This window comes from Lampetra planeri, chromosome 23 (assembly GCF_965212315.1).
Source record: "Lampetra planeri chromosome 23, kcLamPlan1.2.h2, whole genome shotgun sequence".
Lineage (NCBI taxonomy): Eukaryota > Metazoa > Chordata > Hyperoartia > Petromyzontiformes > Petromyzontidae > Lampetra > Lampetra planeri.
The window spans coordinates 1,375,639-1,400,358 of record NC_136129.1 but is presented as its reverse complement, the minus strand read 5'-3'; the positions used below and the strand labels follow the sequence as shown (position 1 = coordinate 1,400,358).

Here is a 24,720-nt window from a genome sequence, read left to right as displayed (position 1 = left end):
TGTTATAAAGGGGCCCCTAAATATAAAAAACAGATAAATATTAAAATACAATTTTTTTACTTAAAGTAATTGTAGTTTTTTCATTTGCTATACAGCACGACAAATCGCTAACCTTAAACACCCAGTCGTTCATAAAAGTTGAAGGCAGTATAGTACTATAGTAATAGAGCAAGTGCAGAATCACTGAACCGGAGTTGATAGCTTGAAAGCATTTAGCGCGGGGCCCTTGAAAGTGCGGGGCCCGTAGCTTGTGTAGCTACTTGTGCTACGAGGATAATCCGGCACTGTGCACTGCGGCTCGTGAAATAATGACTGATTAATACTGGTAGGAACCTCCTGGTTACATCAGCCCACAGAGGATTATTGTGTCCGTCCGTCGTGCAGGGAGGAGCTCGGTGGGGAAGGAGGGGCTGGGTGGGGAGGGGAGGGTGGGGAGGGGCTGGGTGGGGAGGGTGGGGCTAGGTGGGAGGGTGGGGAGGGGCTGGGTGGGGAGGGGCTGGGTGGGGAGGGTAGGGAGGGGCTGGGTGGGGAGAGTGGGGCTGGGTGGGGGGTGGGAGGAGTGGGGCTGGGTGGGGAGGGGCTGGTCACCCCGTGGTGCCCTTATGAAACTCAACGTTTAACCTACTCACGCCGGCTTGTGCCCGCCCTCACAGTCGGGCATATTTGCGGAATACACCACGCCGCGGTTGACCCTGGCCATTGACCGAGCAACCCAACGTTCCTACCAGCTCCCTCCGCAGGAATGTGTTTTTCGTATCGAATTCGGAAGAAAAAAAATCCACATTTCTCTTCTTGTTATTGTGGACGCCGACGCCTGGGTTAGACGTTGGGCGCGCGCGGTGGAACGGTGGCGCAGTGGTGAGCGGTTCCCAGCCACGGCTGTCATCGGTAGCGAGTGAGGAGGGGGGTGAGGAGTGGGCGAGGGAGGAGGGTGAGGAGTGGGCGAAGGAGGAGTGAGGGAGGACGAGGGAGCAGGAGGAAATCTGAAGCGGTGTGCCGCCACCAGGTCCGACCGCCCTCACCCCCAAAGACAAAGGAGCCCCGTATAGCCTGACAGACTGTTGGGGCAAGTGCTGTTAGCAAGCGCCTATGAATGTCACACGAGGGTGACGAGTGGCCAGGACCACGCCCGGCCACCTTCGTCTCCCGAGCGGCTGTGTTTTACACGTATCATCAGTTACTCGTTTGAGGCTGAGTCGACCTACGGGAGGCCCAGGATCGCGTCTGGTAATCTACACCGGCGTTGGCGGCCGCGCGCGGGAATCGAACTCGGCGCCGAGCGGCGTGTTTGCGTGTGCGCCACGGTCATTGATCCCGAGCCTTGAGCGCGTGTGACGCGTGCGGTGACGCGTGCGTGACGCGTGCGTGACCCCAACGGATCCGGTCAAGGCGGGCAGCTCCTGCTGTCACTCCACTGCTGGATGAGGGCCTAACCGATCATGGGTTGCTGTGCAACCAAACCCGACCCACCCTGATCAGCGCGATTAACAAGAAGCTTCAACACGCTCATCAACAACACGGTGGCATTAAGCAACGATATCTATGTAATCGGCGACGTTTCAGGCAATTGCCCTTTTTGCACGTGGCAGTGTGGGTGTTTTTTTTTTGTTCTCTCCAAGTTCGTTTTGCTCAGCTGGTGTCTCGTTCGCAAAGCGAGGAATCTCCTCCCGGTGGGTCACCAAAACCACGACGAGTCGAACAATGGACACGCACACACAGAGAGAGGACAGCATCAGCATCATCTTCTCGCTGCTAACCACTCCACGCCGGCCCCTCTCTCTCTCTGCCCTTCTCTCTCTCTCTCTCTGCTTCGCCTGTGCTCCGGCGAAGATGGCGGTGTATAGAACGAGGAAAAGGATGCTGCAAGGTGACACTGACGGCTGCTCTGTGCCTACAGTGTTCAGAGGCCTGCTTAAGGCGCGGCTCCGGCTGGAGCACGCCATGTACCACACACATGCCGGTGATGTGCAGGCGCGTCTTCTTCGAACGCTGGGGAGCCGGACAAGCCCCTCTCTGTACCAGCGTGGACGGCACCCTCGTGTTCACCTTCTGAAGCGCTCGCTCATCACCGTGGCGTGCGATGACCACCACAACCACCACGTGAATTTTCTTTCGTGTTGTGCGCGGTGCATTTAGCGCCACAGCGCGTGGATTTATAGCGTTTATTTTCATTTGTTTGCTAGTGACTTTGTGTATTTCATATCGGAATCGCCTCCAGTGCTGTTGCTGGCTGGCGGCAATAAAAGTTGTTTAAAAGTCAAAAAAGTCTCTCGCTCTCTCTGCCCCCCCTCTCTCTCTGCCCCCCCACTCTCTCTCTGCCCCCCTCTCTCTCTCTATCCCCCCCTCTCTCTCTGCCCCCCCCTCTTTCTCTGCCCCCTCTCTCTCTGTCCCCCCTCTCTCTCTGCCCCCCTCCCTCTCTCTCTCTGCCCCCCTCTCTCTCTATCCCCCCTCTCTCTCTGCCCCCCCCCCTCTCTCTCTGCCCCCCCTCTCTCTCTCTATCCCCCCTCTCTCTCTGCCCCCACCTCTCTCTCTGCCCCCTCTCTCTCTGTCCCCCCTCTCTGCCCCCCCCCCCCTATCTCTCTGCCCCCCTCTCTCTCTGTCTCTCTCTGTGTGGATGCTGCCGTGAGTTGGCAACGCGCGTGGCGCCATCTGGTGGCGCGTGGGCGACAAAGCAGTGGCGGCGGCCGCGCCGTCTCAGCTGTTCGGAGGGGAGTGTGACATTCATCCAGCAGTGGAGAGACCCTGGCTAATGATGCCGATGGTACATTAGGGGGGGGGGAGAGGGAAGGTTAGGCGAGTGAGGCATTCACCCAGCAGTAATGCATATAAAGAACTATATTGATAAGTTGCATATAAAGAACTATATTGATAAGTTCTGCAGCGCGGAGGAGTAAATTCCTTACCCCGCCACTCGTTTAGTCTACACTCACGGAATAAAGTTGAAGATAAAAAAACGGACATCAGAATGCAATGTTCTTCGCGAATATATCAACACGGGCACGAGAATATCACAAACATTTAAAAAAAAATACTGGGCTAATTTGTAGTTTGCGGGTTAATCGCCGTGTCGATTAATCGGCAATCAATCCATGGATCGAGTAATGACGTGACACGCGCCCCTTTCATTCGATTGGCCGATATCAGCACGCGGCCCGCTGTCGTTGTGTAGTGATTCAGGCAGGGCCGCTAATTATAATATATATTGGGGGGGGACACAATATTCAAATATTGCTCAAAATGTCCCTCCAATATATTGCTATAAAGAATTGCTATGCATGTAAATAAAAAACAACAATTTGCTGAACCTTGGCCACAATATCTGGGCTTGTCTTCATATAACAATGCATATATTTCTGTTTATATGATTGTGGTTATGGTTGTACTGTATTAATCCCTAATCTCTGCCATTACATACAATGAAACAATACATGGTAAAACGTTTAAACAGAGCAATGTAATACAATACACTATTCGACATTATTGTAAAAAAAAAGTCCCATCCCATGTGTTAGTGATTTTTAAAATATTTTAGGCAGGAAATTAGTTTTCAAATTTAGATATTTTTTCTGGGTTGGGGACCCCGAGACACCCCTGGGAAATTTGGTCCCCCCCCCATGTTGACTCCCATGGCTACGACCTTGGATTCAAGCCATGGGTGGAAAAAACCCGATTTTTCCAGCGGCAAGCATCGGGTTTTTTCTTTAATACAATTAAACCCGATTTCGGGGAATTAAAAACCTGGTTTAATGAATACGAAACTCTGATAGGCTTAGGCTGCCTCCTCCCTCATCGGTGCTGCTATCGTACTCGGGGCCGTCGGGCACGGGGTAGTCGTAGAATGCGGCGGGCAGGTTGGTCTTGATGAACACGAGCTTCTCCACAATCGTGGGCGCCAGTGAGTTCCTTAGCTTGGAATGGATGAAGCCCATCGTTGAGAAGTTGGCGAAGTGCGGTTCTGCAATTAGAACCAATTAAACCGGATTTCTCCTAATCTCAGATGATCGGGTTTAATATAAAAAGACAATTAAACCCGATTGTAAAAAACCCGACTGTGCCACCCTTGATTCAGGCGCAACCGAGAACGCTCACGCCGCCTGCTGGACACGGCGTGCATGGCACGGAGAGTCAGAAGGTGAAGCACGCCTTCTGACTGACCCTTAACGGGGCCTGAAGGGGGATTGGTTAGAGGCAGGGGATTGAGGAGCAATGTAACGTGGAGAGAGCGGGACAACGGAGGATGATTTATGGGGTGGGTCGGTTGGGATCCGTTGGAGAAAGTGGGAAGGCGGAAAGCGGAGGGTCAAGGAACCTTCGGGGAAAGGGCTCGAGTGATATACAGAGTGTTTCAAAAGATGGACCCAATTTCAAAGCAGTATATTTAACGATGGCAATATGTTACAATTACACAAAAAAGTTACAAATCGTTTAATGAGTTATTAAGTTGTACTAACCATTTTTATAAATGCTCTATGTGCCCTCCACCTGCTGTACGGACAACATCGAGACGATAGTTGAATTCGTCCCAAACGCCTCTCAATGTGTCTTCTTCCACTGAAGTCACCGCTGCCGTGATTCTGTTTTTGAGGTCATCCAGATTAGTCGCTGACGGTGACACAAAAAACACCACGGGTCTTTGACGTATCCCCACAAGAAAAAGTCGCAGGGTGTGGTGATGTCTGGGGGTGATCTTGGGGGTCAAGAGTGTAGCGCCAAGCCTTGGGGTCCCGTGCGACCTCTCCAACGTTGAGGCAGCGCGTCTTGCGAATGACTGAGGCTAGGAGCTGTTTGTGCGCTGGGAGAGGCATCTAGCGGTAATCATTTGAAACTCTATGCCCCGCCCTCTCTATGCCCCCGCCCTCTCTATGCCCCTCCCTCTCTATGCCCCGCCCTCTCTATGACCCGCCCTCTCTATGCCCCTCCCTCTCTATGCCCCGCCCTTTCAAGTGGTAAGAGTTTCATTCATGGGCGGTTCGTGGTTACAGAGATATAGCGATTTCAAATCGGGTCCATTATTTTGAAACACCGTGTTTAAAGGGGAAGTGAGGTTGGAGTTCGGAACGCTTGGAGTGATGGGAACCCTTGAAGACCCCGCGTGTATTCCTCGCGCTGAAAGAAATTACTCCTTGAATTATTGAAGACTTACTGTGCCGGCTGTCACTGCAACTGTGTCGCTACGCTGCGCTACGAACCCGGCGGCCCGAGTTCGATTCCCGCTCTCCGGCCAACACCGGTGACGACTATTTGAGCCAGTCCTGGGCCTTTCATGAGTACCTGGCGGGGTGGGTAAACATCGCCACTAGGGAGACAAAGGCGGTCGAGCGTGGTGCAGGCCACCCACCCCCTTGTGTACCGTCCCAGCCTTCATAGGTGCTACTCGCTAAAAACACTTTGCCCCAACAGTCTGGTAAGGGGCCGTCCATAAATTACGTCACACACCTGGGGGGGGGGGGGTCATACATTTGTGACGATATGTGACGAGGGGTTTGAGAAATGTGACGTCACATCAAAATGCGCAATTTTAAATAAATATAGACAACACGTTCTACTTAATTAAATACACTTTAAAAATAAATGTTTTCTCCTACAACATCAGAGTGCAGCGCCACATTAAATACGCACTACAATGACAATAGTTTAAAGCGATTTGAAGCATGTTTTATTTTGAGAGGGGGGAGGGGGCAGAGCTTTGTGACGTCATATTTGAGGGGGGGGTCTGACTTTTTATGACGCCGTGTGACGAAGGGGGGGGGGGGGGGGGTAAAAAATCGTCCAAAATCGCGTGACGTCATTTATGGACGGCCCCTAACTCTATACGGGGGATCTTTATATTTCGTGTCCTGGGCACGGAGAAAGTCAAACTCCGTGTGTGGGCCCCCACTGCGCCCCTCCCCCTAACGCCTATCAAACTAAACCTGGGGGTGCCACAGGTGGCTAGAGAGGGGAGTCTCTATCATCAGCTGTGACCTGGGTTGTCGCCAAAATCACGAAAGGAAAATAAAGTAGAACAATGAGGCAAATAGTCATCAGCGTTAACAAAAAAATACATCATTTATTTTAAACAAAAATGCATTGCGTGTCACAACATTCGGCTGGGACGAATGACTTTGTAACACCTCTGGTACTGAAATTAAGGAATATGAACACCAATCACCACCAGCAGTATGGAGTTTGAGCGCCACAATGGCTATGAGATGTTAACTACCTCGCCAGGTATACAGGAGGTCGTGGTAGATGTTAACTACCTCGCCTGGTATACAGGAGGTTCGTGGTAGATGTTAACTACCTCGCCTGGTATAGAGGAGGTTCGTGGGTTCGATCCCGACCCTGACACCTGCTGTATATTAGGAGTCTGCGGTGTCTCTCTCTCATCATCACGGTAGCTAGGAAATGTTAACTACCTCGCCTGGTATACAGGAGGTGCGTGGGTTCGATCCCGACCCCGACACCTGTTCCCTGTGGTCGCAGTGGATTTTATTTCTTTGGGTCCTCCGATTTTTTTTTGCCGTCCACATTTAGAATCAACATCACGCGTTTAAGTAGTATTTGGCTGGGATACATCTCCACGGGATGAGCCACTTCTTTGAGCTCTCATTTGTGGCCAGGTCGCTTCTGAAAAAGAGCTGCATTAGCCTTACCTGGTACAATAAAAACAAATATTAGTTTTAGACAACGACGACCGGGCGTGGTTGCTAGCCATCCCATTCGCCACGATCGCCGTGCCGATCTTCAAAGGTCCTACTCGTCAACAGCACTTGCCCCAGCAGTCTGTTGAAGGCTATACTGTAGGGGGCACCTTTGTCTTTGTAACACGGAGTGAGCAGTGTGGAGCGTGGAGGAGGGTCTTACCTGGTTTCAAACAAAAACTGTTTTATTAGTTTAGTTTATGAATACATGTGTATTGAATGCACATATTCTCTCAGCCTTATGCAGACCACCAGCTCACAGGAACTGCAAGTGTGACTATTTTGTGATTTTAAGACCACCCACCAACTCGTGTCATGGTGTATGCAAAGTTCCCCAGCATTGAATCAAGTCAAGCAAGCGTGGCCCTGTTGATGAGACATCGTATGCCGAAACCGGTTCATAGTTTTGTTCGTGTTGGGTTCATGCTGATGGAATGATGCACGCCCAAAAAGGCCACGTGGTGGTGGTGGTGGCTGATGGGATGTAACACACTGGGCTGTTAGAGATGGCACGAGGATGCCTTCATCCAGCAGTGCATTGATCATGGCCGGTGACTGCCATTTTAACCGCCCCTCCTAAAGAAGGAGGCCGTGTTGATGCCGTATTGCAATCATCATCAATAATCAGCAACGTTATCGCCGATAACGCGATCACGAAAGTCCCCGTCGTGAGTTAAACCGCCGTGGTGTGAATCTTTCTGCCTCGCAATAGATGAGGTGGCACTCGTCTCGAAGGGCGGGCGGTCGCACTCATGACGCACAAAGCGCTCGCCCCGTAACGAACCACACAAGCACCTCGCCGCTCATCTCGACATGGAGCATCGACCATCATCACGCGACACTCCGGGCATCATCCTCGCAGCAGCAGCAGCAGCCGCGGCTTTTGGCGAGCCATCGAAAAACGACGGCGGTGGTTGTGGCGATCCCCGCAAATCGCGCGGCGCATTTCAGATGCAGCCGTCTGGAACGTTCTCCCTTTCCATAGTAGGAAGCCACTGGAACATTGCACTTTTACATCATCATCATCGAGATTGACAAACTCGTTTCTTCAGAACTGCTTTTTGTGTTCCGTTTGTTGTCCTTCCCCCCCGCCCCCCTGCACATCCGATTAGCACGGTCGGCTACGTGCGGTGCGAAAGAAGTTCGACACGGGGCACGCGCGGGGAGGGAGTCGCGGCGGCGTACAGCGAGCTCCATGCCCCGCCCCTCCCTGCCCCGCCTCCTGCCGCCTCGCGCCCTGCTGGGGGGGTGGGGGGGGGGCGCTGGGAGGGGGCCTCTGTAGGGGGCGTGGCTCTGGGGGGGGGGGCGCTGGAGGGAGGTGTGGGGGCGGGGCTCTGAGGGGGGGCGTTGGGGGGAGGGTGCTGTGGGGGCGGGGGGCGCTGGGTGGAGGGGGCGCTGGAGAGGGGGGCACTGCGGGGGGCTCTGTGGGGGGGGGGGGGGCGCACTGCGGGGGGCTCTGTGGGGGGGGGGGGCCTTGGAGGGGGGTGGGGGTACGTCCCCCCGGTCGCCGTTGTCACGAGGTTTGTAATTGCAGCAGGCAGCAGAACGACAGAGGGCTGGGGATTATTGTTATTATATGCGAGTCCACATTTAGATTTTCTTTGTTAATTACATATTACTTTTAATGAGACGTTATAAATGTAGCTGAGTGAGTGCATCTCTGTGTGTGTGTGGCACGCATCTTGGGACATTGAGTAAAATGTGTGTGGCGTGAGAGTGTATGGGGTGAGGACGTGAGGAGTGAGGGGTGAGTGTGTGAGGGGTGAGGGTGTGAGGGGTGAGGGTGTGAGGGGTGAGGGGGTGAGGGGGTGAGGGGTTGAGGGGTGAGGGGTGGGGGGTGCGGGGATGCGGGGTGAGGGGTGAGGGTGTGAGGGGTGAGGGTGTGAGGGGTGAGGGGTGAGCGTGTGAGGGGTGAGGGGTTAGGGGGGTGGGCGGTGGGGTGTGAGGGGGTGAGGATGTGAGGGGTGAGGGGGGTGAGGGGTGAGGGTGTAAGGGGGTGCGGGTGTGAGGGGTGAGGGGTTAGGGGTGAGAGTGTGAGGGGTGAGGGTGTGAGGGGTGAGGGTGTGAGGGGGTGGGTGGTGGGGGGGTGAGGGTGTGAGGGGGTGAGGGGTGAGGATGTGAGGGGTGAGGGTGTGAGGATGTGAGGGATGAGGGGTGAGGGGGTGGGCGGTGGGGGGTGGGGGGGTGAGGGTTTGAGGGGTGCGAGGTGGTGAGGGGTGAGGGGGTGAGGGTGTGAGGGGGTGGGGGGTGAGGGGTGGGGGGTGAGGGGGTGGGGGTGAGGGGGGTGGGAGGTGAGGGGGTGGGGGGGGTGAGGGTGTGATGGGGGGTGAGGGGGTGAGGGAGTGGGGGTGAGGGGGTGAGGGGTGAGGGGGTGAGGGTGTGAGGGGTGAGGGGGGTGAGGGGTGAGGGGGCGAGAGTGTGAGGGGGTGGGGGTGAGGGGGTGGGGGGTGAGGCGGTGAGGGGGTGTCTGTCTCCACGTGTGGCAGCTCGCTTTGCCACCCCCCGCGTTCACGTGATCACGATGCTAATTGCTCAGTTCCCATGGTGACCCCCCGTGCAGGGATGTCGTGCGCGCGCGTGATTGTGTGTGATTGTGTGTGTGTGTGTGATTGTGTGTGTGTGATTGTGTGTGTGATTGTGTGCGTGATTGTGTGTGTGATTGATTGTGTGATTGTGTGATTGTATGTGTGTGATTGTGTGTGTGATTGTGTGTGTGATTGCGTGTGTGTGATTGTGTGTGTGATTGTGTGTGATTGTGTGTGTGTGAGTGCGTGTGTGTGATTGTGTGTGATTGTGTGTGTGTGATTGTATGTGTGTGTGTGATTGTGTGATTGTATGTGTGTGATTGTGTGTGTATGTGTGATCTTCTCCGGTTGGAAACATTTAGGCTGGCCTGCCTACGATCCATTCTGAGTTTAACCAGGCTGGATTGTGTGAGGAGCTCACAAATCCTTGAAAGATCTGGGCAAGGTCCCATCGGTGAGCTCCTCCGGCAGGCAAGGCTGCGTTGGCTGGGTCATGTAGCCCGCATGCCCAGCCATCGCATGCCTAAACAGCTTTTGTTCGGTCGGATCGAGGGGGCTAAGCGGGCGCGGCACGGGCTAGAGAAGAGATGGAGTGATGTGGTACAGGAGGACGTGGAGCTGAGTGGACTTGCCGATGACTGGTACCAGCGGTGTCAAGATCGGCCTCAGTGGAGGAGGCTCGTGAAGGACGCTACTGGGCAGTTGGAGGCAGTCGCCCTCCAACAACAACGGAGGGCGGAGGAGCAACACTCACAACAACGAGCGGAGCGCCGGGTGGCTAAAGCACAGCAAGTTGGTACAGTAGGGGGCACATGTGGTGCATCAGCCAGTCATCTCGGTCATCTCGGTCAGTCGACCCGTGGCACCTGGGTCTGCCCCGTGACCTCCTGCCAGCGGGCGTTCGACACTTCACGTGGCCTCAAGGTGCACTTGGCCTGCCACAAGCGTCGTGGTGACGTCACCGCCACTTAGTGGCGAATGGCGGTTGTTGTTGTTGTGTGTGATTGTGTGTGTGATTGCGTGCGTGTGGTTGTGTGATTGTGTGATTGCGTGTGTGATTGTGTGTGTGAGTGCGTGTGTGTGATTGTGTGATTGCGCGTGTTTGATTTGTGTGATTGCGCGAGTGATTGTGTGTGTGTGATTGTGTAGGTGCTCGCTACAGCACTTGCCCCTCCAGCCTGTTGCAGGCTATACGGGGGATCTTTGTAAGTGTATGTATGTGCGCGTGTGTGTTTGTGTGTTTGTGGAGCGGTCGTGTAGTGGTGAGCGCTACGCCAGTCACGATTATTTGAACCGGTCCGCTAGGTCGACTCAGCCGTAAATGAGCACCTGGTGCGCGCGTGTAAAACATCGCCACTCGGGAGACAAAGGCGGCCGGGCGGGGCCCTGGCCACCCACCCCCCCCCCCTTGTCCATAGGTGCTCGTTGCCAGCACCTGCCACAACAGGCTGTCATGGCTATACGGGCATCTTTATCATTGTGGTGTGAGTGCCCGCGTGTGTGTGCGTGTGTGCGTGTGTCTGTGCGTGTGTGTGTGTGCGTGTGTGTGCGTGCGTGTGTGCGTGTGTCTACGTGTGTGCGTGTGTGTGTGCGTGTGTGTGTCTGTGCGTGTGTGTGCATGTGTGTCTGCGTGTGCGTGTGTGCGTGTGTGTGTGTGCGTGTGTGTGCGTGTGTGTGTCTGTGCGTGTGTGTGCATGTGCGTGTGTGTGTGTGTGCGTGTCTGTGCGTGTGTGTGCCACACTGCCCTGGGGAATATGGCAGGTCGCCGTCAAAGTTCCTTCGTTTATAGACGTCTCCGCGCGCCCCCCGTGTCTGCCCCCCCCCCCCCCGGTGCCTCTGAGTCACCGCATTCAAAGCGACTCCGAGTTCACCATCGGCAGCATCAGTCGCTCGAGCCAGCAGCGTCTCGAGCAGCGAGCGGCAACCACGCGTCCTGTAATTCTTGTTGAGATAACAACAATCATCATCATTGCTACATCATCATTATTGCTGCATGATCATCATTTTCATCATCGCTTCATCATCATCGCTGCATGTTTATTATCATCATTGCTGCATGATCATCATCATCATCGCTGCATAATCATCATCATCATCATCGCTGCATCGTCATCATCATCACTGCATCATGATCACCATCGTTGCATGATCACTATCGCATTGAGGAACTGAGCGTCAGCGAAAGGCACCGTGGAGATGGAGCCGAGGAATCGCCCTGAACTTGACGACGTCGAGACGACTCACGCTGCAGGTACTGGCGCCGTGACGCTAAACGATCCTTCCCCCGGCACTCCGGCGAGCGGTGACACCACGCCCGCCCGCCCCTCTCGCTTGCAAGGAATCGCTTGCCCGCCGCGTCTGAATGCATCACGCTGGGCACATGGCAGGGCACGGTCGGCGCGCGCTGCACTTTGCGTCGCGTTCCGTGCGCACATTGTCAGGGAGATCGGACACCGTCAAAGGAGTTGTGGAATGTCCACCTACGGCCAGACGGAGATTGGCATCGCTCCAAGTTGCGACGTCACAGCTTTTGTCAATCCACTGCTGGATGGGATATTCAGCCATACTTCACCACGCCGGTCCTCGAGATTTGCTGGAGGCGGGCAGCATAGACGCAGGTGATGTTTGTATTTTATTTTATGGAGGAGCTCAGCCGCTTGTGCTGCTCGCCACGTCCGCCCCCGGAGCCCGACGACGGCTTCTCTTACTCAAGCTGCTCGCCCAGCCGAGCACCATCCAGACTCGAGGCCGCTTAGCTTCGGAGATCGGCGAGGGCGTCTGCTCGACACGTGGCGCGCGGGATGCCGTCTCACGGTGTCCACATGCTGCCGGCAAACATGTCCCCCCCCCCCTCTCATCCACTCCCTTGCAGCAGACACGACGGACGAATTCCCCCAGCGCTTCGGACTGCGCCTGCAAGGTGAGCTTGCGCCCGCTTAACGCGACACCACAACCGTCGGCCGTGGTCCATCCACTGCTGGGTGAAAGCCGGGTGCCTGCTCCTCGCCGTCACGTCGCTCACGGCCCAGAGCCGCCGCCAACCATCTCCCTCGCTGGCTGTGCGCAGATTTGGATTTACTTATGACTGGGGGAGATCAGCGCTTTGTTTACAGATGTCCAGTAGGGGCACGGGGTAAGCAGGTTACAACAACAACAACAGACACGATATGAGTGCAAAGTACAAGAGAGGTAAACAGATCACCCAACACACAAATACAACACTGAACCATCATCACACTGAGCCCACATCGTCGCTACATCCCCCGTGGTGCTCCTTCCGCTGGACGCGTCCCCCCTCCTTGGGCTGCCATTCCATCGCCGCTCTCGTCCGTCGGTCGCAGCGGTGGCACTCGCGCCTCGCAGCTCGAAGCGCCTGGGTGAGATTCCCGACTCGATCGCCTCTCAGTTTGCACGCTCTCCCGCTTGGTGTGCGCGTGGGTTGACCTCCGCGTTCTCGCCTCAACAAATGAAATCCCAACGCTGTCATTGGGCAAAACGGTATCGCAAGTGCTGAAAATATCACCTGCGAATCACTCATCTGGGTAACACACATGCAGCCGCAGCAATATCGCTGCTGCCACGCCACTCGATGTGCATCCGTGACTCGCGCTTTGTGAGGAGCGGTGGCGCAATGGTTAGCGCAGTGCGCTAGGATCGAGGCAAAACCTTGAGTGCGATTCGAGGCCACGGCTAAGACGAGAGGCGAGTGAGGACTGGACCGGTTCTGACTACCCTCCCCCCACCCACCGACATTTACCAACCCGCACTGACTGGCGTGGTGAAGTATGGTCAAACTACACCCACGACCGGCACGGCGTAGGAAGGCATTCAGCCAAGAATGTTTGGCAAAACGCTGCGCTTGATGACAGCATTTTTACACACACACAGCGCGGACATTCCAGGGACTACACCAGTCACCTGACTACCTGGTGTCTCACCCCGTGAGTCACTAAGTCAGCTGACTACCTGGTGTCTCATCCCGTGTGTCACTAAGTCACTTGACTACCTGGTGTCTCATCCCGTGAGTCACTAAGTCAGCTGACTACCTGGTGTCTCACCCCGTGTGTCACTAAGTCACCTGACTACCTGGTGTCTCACCCCGTGAGTCACTAAGTCACCTGACTACCTGGTGTCTCACCTTGTGACGTCACTAAGTCACCTGACTACCTGGTGTCTCACCCCGTGAGTGACTAAGTCACCTGATTACCTGGTGTCTCACCCCGTGTGTCACTAAGTCACCTGACTACCTGGTGTCTCACCCCGTGAGTCACTAAGTCGCCTGACCACCTGGTGTCTCACCCCGTGTGTCACTAAGTCACCTGACCACCTGGTGTCTAACCGCGTGTCGCCCCACGCAGCGCGCAGACCCAGCCACGTGGCGCTGATGGCGACCGCGGGGGTCCAAGTGCGACTCGCGACGAGACGCAGGCGACGACGACGAGGAGGAGGAGGCGGTGGAGGAGGTGGAGGGGGAGGAGTGGTCCAGCCACGATCGGCACCGCGCGTCGAGCCGTGAGGCGGACGAGGAGGAGGCGATCCCGCAGCGCCAGCAGGCGGCGCCCAAGCCGCGTGTGGAGAGCGAGCGTGAAGAGGAGAGCCCCAGCACCATCACCACCACCACCACCTTCAGCCCCACCACCATCACCACCAGCAGCAGCAGGAGCAGCAGCAGCAGGAGCAGCAGCAGGGGCTGGAGCAGGACGCGAGCGCGCAGCGACACGCCGAGCCTGGCCGAGCTCCGCTCCGCGCTCAAGCTGGACACGCAGACCGCCGGTAACACGACGACGACGACGCTGCTGCTGCTGTCCTGCTTGCTGCGCTGTCCTGCTTGCTGCGCTGTCCTGCTTGCTGCGCTGTCCTGCTTGCTGCGTTGTCCTGCTTGCTGGGCTGTCCGCGGTGTTCAGCTGCCCTCCCTGTCAGCCCTGTGCTGCTGCTGCTGTCTGACAGACAGCCCCGCCTCTCCGTGCGCTCCGTGCAGCGCGGGCGGTGATGGCGGTGATGGTGATGATGGGAGCGCCGCTAGCTCGTCGTGTCTGCCTGTGCCTCCGCGTGTGTGTGCAGACCTGTGTGTGTAGACTCGTGTGTGTGTGTGTGAAGACCCGCGTGTGTGTGCAGACCTGTGTGTGTGCAGACCTGTGTGTGTGTAGACCCGCGTGTGTGTGTAGACCCGTGTGTGTGTGCATCCTCCTGTGTGTGTGTAGACCTGTGTGTGTGTATATGTATGCGTCCATGTGCGTGTCTGTGCGGATCCTCCTGTGTGTGTGAATCCGCGTGTGTGTGAATCCGCGTGTGTGTGCAGACCTGTGTGTGTAGACCTGTGTGTGTGTGCATCCTCTTGTGTGTGTGTAGACCTGTGTGTGTCTATATGTATGTGTCCGTGTGCGTGTCTGTGCGGATCCTCCTGTGTGTGTGTATACCCGTGTGTGTGTGTATACCCGTGTGTGTATTCTCGCGTGTGTTGTTCGTAGTACCGTGTAGGATTCTCAATGGGGGTGCTCGTGTGCTGAACGCATGCACACTGCGGTGTTGCTGTTCTTGCTGTTGTTTACGTAAGTGCGGGTTATTGCGAATAACGGGATGCATCATGGGGTGGGGGTGGTGTCATTTCACGATTTCATTCGCGGGCCCATGCCAACCGCGCTGCCCGATGCCGTGCCCCACATGCCCTGACGTGGGTCGCTGTGTCGGGGAGTGCGCCCCAGTACGACCCTCGACCGGTTAACAATTATCTGTGCGCGTGTGGGGGGGGGGGGTAACGATGGAAGAAAACCGATGCACACAGGGGGAGAGATACAAACTAACTGCCCAGGTGTCAACTATCTCGCCAGATATGCAGGAGATCAGGGGTTTGATCCCGACCCCGACGATAGCTGCTGTATATTTGGAGTTTACGATGTCGCTGTCTCTCTCCCGTCGATTTTCCCCTCCATTTCGTTGAGCTGTCATTCGCTTTTGAGAAAGAGCTACACAGCTCAGTCGGGGAAGGGGGCTTACCTGGTACAATATAAAACACAAATTGAGTTTCAGCTTCGTAATAAAACTCCAGGTAGAAATGCACCCGAGTTTTGAATCGAACCCAGCGCCTCCCCCCCCCTCTTGAAACTCGTGGAGAGGAACACTTGCTCCCTCTCTGCCACCCGTCACGGATGTGCTGGGTCGCAGATCCACTGCTGGATGAGGGCCTGCCCACGTCGGTCGTGGTGGTTATTTGACCATACTTCACCACGCTGGTCCGTGCGGGCCGGTGAAAGGTGGCTGTGCGCGTAGACGTCGTGGGGGAGGGAGGGGGCGCGCGGGGGGGTGGGGTACAGAAGTACGGTACAACAACGATTATAGCCGCCTCCAGCGACACGTGTTCTGTGCAAAGGTGGGGGGGCGTCCTTCTAGCAGAGCGCCGTCCAGGCTCGGGAACCCAGGTTCGCTCCCGTGCTGTGGCGGGGCGATGGGGAGATGGGGGCCGCATAAAACTCACGGGCGTGAGACGCTTGAACACCATCGCTAAAGTCGGTGGTGAGTTTTGTTTGTTTGTTGTTGTTGTTGTTGTTGTTTTCACGCGGACTAAAGTTGCGACGTGATTGTCAACGGGTTTTTTCGTCCGCGGGGAAAGAAATAGAAGCCGAGGCTGTACGAACTAGCCAACAACGCGAGGCGGTCGGGGGGGAGGGGGGGTACGCAGATCTTCAAACTAAAGCGGAAGTATTACATCTCACACAGGGTCGTCGAAGCGCGTGGACCCCCAAACCGCGGGGCCCGGGGCAGTCGTACCCCCTGATTCGCCACCGTACACGCGATGTCACAAACCCCAATGGTGTTTCAAATGAGTGCAGCAGCCCTCACACTGATTATGTCTTGCTGGCGAATGTGGTGCCATCCTCCACCCCCCCCTCTCCCTGCCTCTCTCTGAAAATGAGTGAAGAACACTGCTCTGAACGTGTAACGTGGATTCTAATTGCGCATCCGGATGAGAGAGGGGGCGGGGGATGTCTGCAACTCACACCGAGGTTTGGGAAATTGAGTCCCGGTGATAATTGGAGTGGCAGGGTGGTGACGTGGTGGTGAGAATCGCGCCGCACACAGGCGACAAGGGCCTGGGTTCGATTCCTGACGCAGCCATATATCTTGGGTGGAGTTTGTATTTTCTCCCCTTATTCTGTATGGGTTTCTTTCCGGGTTCTCCTGTTTCCAGCCATAGCTAAACAAAACAATACGAGGTCATTGGTATAGGCCAGACCTGCAAATTACTCCGTTGCAATAAGGAGCCTGGTTCGGTTCAGGAGGCCTCAGGTATTTTGCTTTAATCACTGAAGTCGCACGCAATTATCCGAGTGAATACGCGCAGAGACGACGGCGTTGAGGCTGCGTGGCTGCGTTGTGTTGCGTTGCCCACCGCCAGCGTGAGCATTGAACGCGTCCGTAGCCCCGCGCCTGGCCCTGCTTGGCCCCGAGCAAGATTCAGACGCCTTGTGAGGCCAACTTAGCACGGTTGGGTTCAGGCAAACAAAGCGCCAGCAGAAAAACCACCCGTACCGTGAGGGTCTGGTACTAGCACGGCTCGGATGTGCCAGTGGAAAAGGAACTTGATAGGCATTGTTTAACTGTGCAGAGAAGGTGGACTTCCTACATGCCTATATGAGCACGCGATTTTGGCAAGATGGATTTATTTTCCCTGATCCGGTTGAGTGAACACTGAGAAACGCCGCCCGCTCGATTTGAAAACAAAAACAGTTATCCAAAATAATTCGACACGCTTGACCGAGCCACACTCGCCAGCCGGCCCCACGTGGTCCCAGCGCCAGAGCGAGCAGCTGGCAATATGAAGGGCACCGCGGTGGCTAGGAGATGTTCACGACCTCGCCTGGTATACAGGAAGGTTCGTGGGTTCGATCCCAGCCCTGACGCCTGCTGCTGTATATTTGGAGTTTGCGGTGTCTCTCTCTCTCTCATCATCATCACGGTGGCTAGGAGATGTTGACTACCTCGCCTGGTATACAAGAAGGTCGTGGGTTCGATCCCGGCCCTGACGCCTGCTGCTGTATATTTGGAGTTTGCGGTGTCTCTCTCTCATCATCATCACGGTGGCTAGGAGATGTTGACTACCTCGCCTGGTATACAAGAAGGTTCGTGGGTTCGATCCCGGCCCTGACGCCTGCTGTTGTATATTTGGAGTTTGCGGTGTCTCTCTGTCTCTCTCCCCGTGGTCGTGTGGATTTTTCTACGCGTCTTCCGGGTTTTCCCTCCACATTTAGAATCAACATCACACGATGATGACGATGATGAGCCACTTCGGTGAGCTATCATTTATGGCCAGGTCCTTCTGAAAAAAGAGCTACACAACTCAGTGGGTCTTACCTGGTAAAATATAGTTTCGTTTTTAGGTCACGAGTTCAACTTCCTAGTTCGGGGGGGGGGGGGTTAACTCAGCCCATCATCCCTCCGGGGTCGATAAAACGAGTACCACTCTGTGGGGAAATCAACGATGGTTGCCCTTTGAATATACTCTTGTCCTCGCCATAAGAATGTGGAATTCCCACCACTGCCTCTGCAGAGCTGTACACAGCTGAGCACCCACAATGCCAGCAAGGGCATCACTTTGACTCTACGTTACCTGAAACCCTCCTACGCAAAAGCCCCAGAAGCCCTCTATTTTGTCCCGAGTCCCATCGGCGGAGTGCGACATCGCTTCCCACGTCTCCGGCAGCAATCCGACGAGTGTCACCAATCGGCGTCGCGCTCCCTACTCAGGGATTTATGAGTCGGCGTCACGCGCCCTCCTCCTGTCGGGCCGCGCAAAGTGGGTCACGCAAACGGAGCGGATGAATCTGAGGCTATTCAGATTGGGCCAGAACTGATGGGTATTGCCAGGTGGAACAGGAATATTCCAGGAAGGTGCAGTTATTGCTGTGGGGAGATGTTGGCTACCTCGGCTGGTATACAGGATGTCGTGGGTTCGATCCCACGACATCCTGTGTTTGTGTCTCTCTCTCCATGGTCGTGTGGATTTTTCTGCGGGTCCCCCAGTAAATTTCCACGTGATAAGCCACTTCGTTGAGCTATCATTTGTGATAGTCGGGTCGCTTCTGAAAAATAACTTTCTAGCTCAGTGGGGCCTTACCTGTTCAAATAATAAATAGAACGTTGTCCGTGGGCATTCGCAGCGAAGCTCGTGACCATTTCACGCCACGAAGACATATAACTACAGACCCATAACTACAAACCTATAACTACAGAACTATAACTACAAACCTATAACTACAGACCCATAACTCTCGACTTGGCTGGGTCTCCTCTGAGGCCTCTCAACTTGGAATTATTCCTCGAGTGCAGTGGCGCGGCCGCCAGTGGAGCCCCAAGGGGTGGAGTCGCCGGTCCCCTACTCCGGGCGAACCGGGGGTCATCGGCAGGTTCGTTCACATCGGGGTGCCCTGGGAGAAGGCGGTCACCCCCTACACAAAGACAAAGATCCCCCGTATAGCCTTAACAGACTGCTGGGGCAAGTGCTGTTAGCGAATAGAACCTTTGAAGGTCGGCACGACACACGTGGGGGTGGGTGATCAACACCACGCCCGGCCGCCTATGTCTCCTCGGTGGCGATGTTTACACACCGCACCAGGTTCTCATTTGAGGCCGAGTCAACCTATGGGAGGCCCAGGACTGGTTCAGATAACTCGTCACTGGTTTTGTCTGTGAACGGGAATCGAACTCGGGTCGTCGGGTTTGTAGCGCAGCGTGGTGCTAACCGTTGCTCCACCACTCCCCGACACCCACACTTCGCTCTCGTCTCTCCACAGGTTTTCAGTTTTCAGGTTCATTGATTAGGTATAACCCTGTGAGCCATGCGGCTCTTGACTCGGGTGCAACCGCAACAAACAAAAACATGAACAAGAAACATCTTAAAGTGACTACACGCAACAGAAAAAAATATTGGAAAAAACAGCAAAGTCTTCCAGAAAAAACACCGCATTTCAACGCTGTGTGCAAAAATCCCAGTGGGATGCAAGTCAAACAATAACAACCATAAGACAATGTAGATTAAAGTTATCAGGCCAACTCTATACTACAACAAACAAACATGGCCAGACCAAACCGTCCTCAAAATCACCAAAATAAAGCCACAAAAACAATGCAACAGTGATCATAGGAACTGTGATTCAAATCCAACAACAAACGACATACATAACATGTACGACCAAACCCCGCAGCCATAGCTGGCTGCATGAGTCACTCCATAACAGCAGGTTTCTAGAACTCGCTCCAAACGCCTGTGTCCAGCCAGCAGTAATCAGAACACGTGTGAATCTGCTCGCGTGTCAAGGCCAGTGTGGAAGAGTAGGCCAAATACTCTCCAGAGGGCGGCTCCCTGCTGGAGCTCCCTCGATCGGGGGCTTTCGCGACCAATCATATTTCGGTAAACTATGAAAAACAGGAAGAGGTTTAACTCTTTTCTGGAAACAAAACAGCTGTGTTGAGATCCATATTAGAGGTCTTTTTGGGGGGGGGGTTAGATCGCGTAAATATATAAATGTGTCGTGAAACCCGCCACCACCCGACACAGCCAATTAGTAAGGTTTGTCACGTGAAAAAAACCTGTCGATTCGTTACTAATTCAGCACACACCGGTTGTGTGTTGGAGAGTGAACCCACCACAACATTTACAATTCGAGTAGCGTGACGTTTCGCCAGTAATTACAACAACAAAAGCAGCATCATCATCGGCCGGACAGCCGCAGAATCGTGGAGAAATCCTCCTCCTGCTGCTTCGGTCTTAAATAGAGGCCCCTTCCGCCAGTAATTGCAGGGCCGCACCTTTAACTTTGCGTTTGCCCTCCCAGATGGCCATCCAATGAACTTAATGAGCCACAGTTGTCGTCCACTTAACGTGGCTTCTCTCAACGAGTACCGCCTGCTCTCTGGACAACTCGATTGTGCGGATTATGATCAGATGTCTCCAGAACGCCCCTCCATTCATCTCACGGAGATGTTTCCAGTGATGCTCCCAGCAAGCACGCTTGCGTGTCTGCGGCGTGTGCTCGCTTGCGTGTGTGTCAGTGACGATTATCTGAACCGGTCCTGGGCCTCCCCTAGGTCGCCTCAGTCTAAAATGAGTACCTGGGGCGGTGCGCAAACATCGCGCCACCGGGGAGACAGAGGCGGCACGGGCGTGGTGCTGGCCACCCACCCCCTCGCGTGCCGTGCCGGCCTTCGTAGGCGCTGCTCGCTCGCGGCACTTGCCCCAACACTCCGGTAGGGCTACACGGGGGATCTTTGTCTTTGTGATGTGGGTCACGCGCCGCGGACGGCGGCTGTTGTCGAGACAGGAGCGGCGGCTGGGGGCTGCGATGCGCGCGCGTGTTTGTCTTTGCGCCTCCATCTCAAAAGTGACACCGGCGCGTCAATTAATTACCACACCCCCCACACACCCCCCAGCCCCCCACACACCTCCAGCTCCCCACACACACACCCAGCCCCCCCTCCCACACACCCCCCCCCCACACACCCCCAGCCCCCCACACACACCCCCAGCCCCCCACACACCCCCACCACACACCCCAAGCCCCCCACACACCCCCAGCCCCCCACACCCCCCCCAGCCCCCCCACACACCCCCAGCTCCCACACACCCCCAGCCCCCCACACCCCCCCCCCAGCCCCCCACATTGCTCCGTGCGGGGCAGCGCTGTGGCGGCCACGCCCCCCCCCGCGTGAGTTGCCCCGGACTCGGGGGGGGGGGGGGGTCACGTGGGGGGGGGGGGTCTCACGTGGAGGTAGCCGCTCGTTCGTGTCGCGTGTTCTGGCAAACTACAACTGTTGGTCACGATGATGATGATGATACTAGCAGTAGTGATAATAATACAGGCACGTGGAGAGACACACACTGAGAGACGGACACGGGGAGAGACACGGGGACAGATGAGACGCTGGGTTCAAACACAATACTGCAGGCCACAGTAACACACTCCCGCTCACTCATCCATTCACTCATCCACTCACTCACTTACCCACCCGCTCGCCCATTAATTCACTTACCTACCCACTCACTCGCTCACTTACCCACCTGCTCACCCACTCGCTCATTCACTCACTCACCCACCCATTCATCCACTCACTCACCCACTCACTCACTCGCCCTCTCACTCATCACCCGCTCACCCACTCACTTACCCACCCGCTTACTCACTCGCTCATTTGCTCACTCGCTCATTCACTCACTCGCTCACTCACTCGCTCATTCACTCTCCCACTCACCCACCCACTCACCACACTGCTTCTTCCCTCGTACCGCTCTACTTAGCAATCCATTTCCACCGTCTCCTCGCTCGATTCAAGACAAGTCTCAAATCGTGGCTCGTACACCTTCAATGGTGCTGTTTGTTGCTGGCCGCTTGGTGCTTTGGGGCTTTTGCTCGGCAACCGTGATGGAATAAAATAATAATTGGGCTTCTTGTTTTAGGTTTGAGGAGTGAATTCGGGCTTCGTCTGAAAACACAACGCGTTCAGATGATTTAAGAAGTGGCTATTTACCCCAGAGGCAGACATGTCGCACGTTCAGATTCTAGAGGGAAAACCGCTGATGCTCTCCATAATCGTTTTTTTTGGGGCTTAGACCGCGTAAATATAAATGTGTCGTTAAACCCGCCACCACCCGCAACGGCCAATTAGTAAGGTTTGTCACGTAAACAAAATGTGCCAATTCTTTGTTAGTTCAGCATACCGGTTGTATGTTGGAGATTAAAACTCTCTACAACATTTACAATTCGAGTACGGTGACGTTTCGCTCGTAATTAGAACAACAACAACAACCAGCATCATCAGGCGACAGTCAGAGTGGTGGAGACATCCCCCTCCTCCTCCTGCTGCGAGGTAAGTGTGATGACGTCACCCGTGAGCCAATCAGGAGCCTGGACCAGGAGAGGGTGGTATTCATATTAATTACAATGGGTATCTTTTATTTAGTTTAACACGTAGGATTTCGCGACCAATATTATCTTCTTCTTCTATATATATAAAAGGCAAATTTGTGATTATGTGTGTCTGTTCAAATTTTTTTGCGTACTTCTCGACATGCAACAAACTTGAAATGTGCCATGTGGGTACTTTCCAGACTGTACACCATGCAAAAATTATAAAAAGATATACTTTGGTATTTTTTGGGGGGGGGGGGGGAGCTCAATAATGCATATATTTTTTGCACGGCAAGTGAGCTGTGACGTCACATCTGTCATGTGACCCGCGCATGTGGAAGCGTAACGCATTGTAGTGTCGCGGTTCGCGCGCTGCGCTACGAACCCGGCGACCCGAGTTCGATTTCCCCTCACGGCCACCACCGGTGACGATTATTTGAACCGGTCATGGGCCTATCCTAGGTCGACTCAGCCTCAAACGAGTAACTGCTGTGGTGTGTGAACATCGCCACTGGGGACACAAAGGCGGCCGGGCGTGATGAATCCAAGTCCCGAGCGAAGCTGGGTAGTTAAGCTAGTTAGTAATAAATCGGCATTTTGCGACCCCCACTGCCGCTGTGTAGCATATTATGACGTGCCAGGGACTCTATGAGATGATAGCTCAATAGTCTGAGTCCATAATTGGCAATAAGTAACGGCAAAGCGGTTATAAGTGACTCACAGAATTGTGCGCAGTTGCGTATACAGCACACGACTTCTCTGAAGGCATCAACACCTTCAGCGAGCGCGATGCCGATCACACAACGCGGTTCGAATTCGACCCTCGATCGATGGCTGCGCCATCGCCGCACACGCGTCGAATAAAAAGCAAGTGACACGTCATTACTTACTAACAACTCCTTACTAGCAACTCCTTACTTACTAACAACTCCTTACTCACTAACAACTCCTTACTAACTAACAACTCCTCTATCATGTTTCATTTCTGGAGGGGTTGCCCCCCTCCTACCTGATAATCCTGGCTCCGCCATTGGGGCTGCGCGCTCCGTGGAATGAAACCAAAATGCGAAGCACCGCAAGCTGCCCGCGTGCGTGCGTGGAGAATCGTGGGACGATGCTGGCAGAGAGGAGCGTGTGGGCCAGAGGGCGCTGTGGCGCCTTACAGCGAGTCCGTGAGATATGGATGGGGATCGTGCAGCATGGGATGAAGTGGTTACAAGTTTGAGCATTGAATCTAAGATGGGATGAAGTGGTTACGGGGTTGAGCATGGGTCGCGGCCTGGGATTCGAGCGTGGGGTCGAGCGTAGGGTGCGGCGTGGGTTCGAGGTGTCGCGCGAGTTGGAGCACTGTGACTCGGCACTGTGATTCGGCACCGTAATTCGGCACGGCGTCGAGCGTGGAATAGGCCTCGCCGCTAGTTCTGTCGATTCCTCTTCCGCAACTCGTCGTGCGGGCAACCCCCGCGCCCAGGGGCAGCGTCGGTGTGGGCGCGACCGTGACTCACGCCACGGCCTCCACACTCCGGGGGGGGGGGGGGGGGGTGACTCGTCCCTCGTCTATCGCGCCACGGCGCCTGCTGACGAGCCCCGGGGGGCCCTGAGGACGACGCGGCCCTCCGCGTTCGCGGCCGGGGCCCCTGCGCCTCAACGCCGCCGTCCTCCCTCGCCAATCGCGGCTCGTTGATCCGCACCTGGCAGGGCCAGCGATATGAAATTACCGCGCAATATCTCTAGAGCCCGTAGTTTTGGTTTTCTTTTTCTTTCTCCTCTATCTCTCTCTTTCAATTACTCGCGCACCTCGTTTATTATTATTATCTTGTCGTCATGTTTATTTCTCCGCGACAATTATTAGCATCGACGCCATCAGGGTGGCTCAGTGCCGTGGCAAGCAGCTGCCGCGATCGCCACTCACATCGTCGTCAACGTCGTCGTCGGCCATGGTCAATCCACTGCTGGATGAAGGCCTCGCGACCCTGCGATGGTATCACAATGCAACTTCTCTGCTGCACGAGAGCTGATTTGACGGCACGATTTCTAAAGGAGGCGACGGTCTCTGTTCGCACGTGTTTGTCCTTGGGCTGACGTTCGTCTCGGCCGTCTGTGTCATTGTCTCTCGCAAATTAAACAATGTTCGAACGTGAAACTTTTTTTGTTGTTGTTGTAAACAATTTAAAATGAATAGATACCAAGAAAAAACAACGCCGCGCCTCAATATCATCTCTGGGCTGCAAAGAAGGCGACGTCGGCGTGACGCGCAGCGCAGGTTGCGAGGCAGGGGGAGACACTGGTGAGCGATTCTAGCTGAAAGGCCACAGGCGTGTGTGTGTGTGCGTGTGTACGTGTGTGTGCGTGTGTGTGTGTACGTGTGTGTGTACGTGTGTGTGGGGAGCGGTAGTGTAGTGGTTAGCGCTACGCTGCGCTACGACCCCCCGCGACACGAGTTCGATTCCCGCTCACGGCCATCACCGGTGACGATTATCATAACCGGTCCTGGGCCTCCCCTAGGTCGACTCAGACTCCAATAAGTACCTGGTGCGGTGTGTAGTAAACATCGCCACTGGGGAGACAAATGCGGTCGGGCGTGCCGTGCCGGCCTTCATAAGTGCTCACGAA

The 24,720-nt window shown here is 55.1% G+C and overlaps 1 protein-coding gene across 1 annotated transcript in view; it reads left to right on the top strand.

Annotated features, from left to right (window-relative positions):
* The first annotated feature begins 11,404 nt into the window (after positions 1–11,404).
* LOC144726512 (phosphatase and actin regulator 1-like) overlaps positions 11,405–24,720 on the top strand; it is a 92,201-nt gene continuing 78,885 nt past the window's right edge. The window contains 4 exon segments of the mRNA XM_078605308.1: positions 11,405–11,459; positions 12,084–12,128; positions 13,567–13,604; positions 13,606–13,981. Of these exon segments, the coding sequence (XP_078461434.1) occupies positions 11,405–11,459; positions 12,084–12,128; positions 13,567–13,604; positions 13,606–13,981 (514 nt within the window).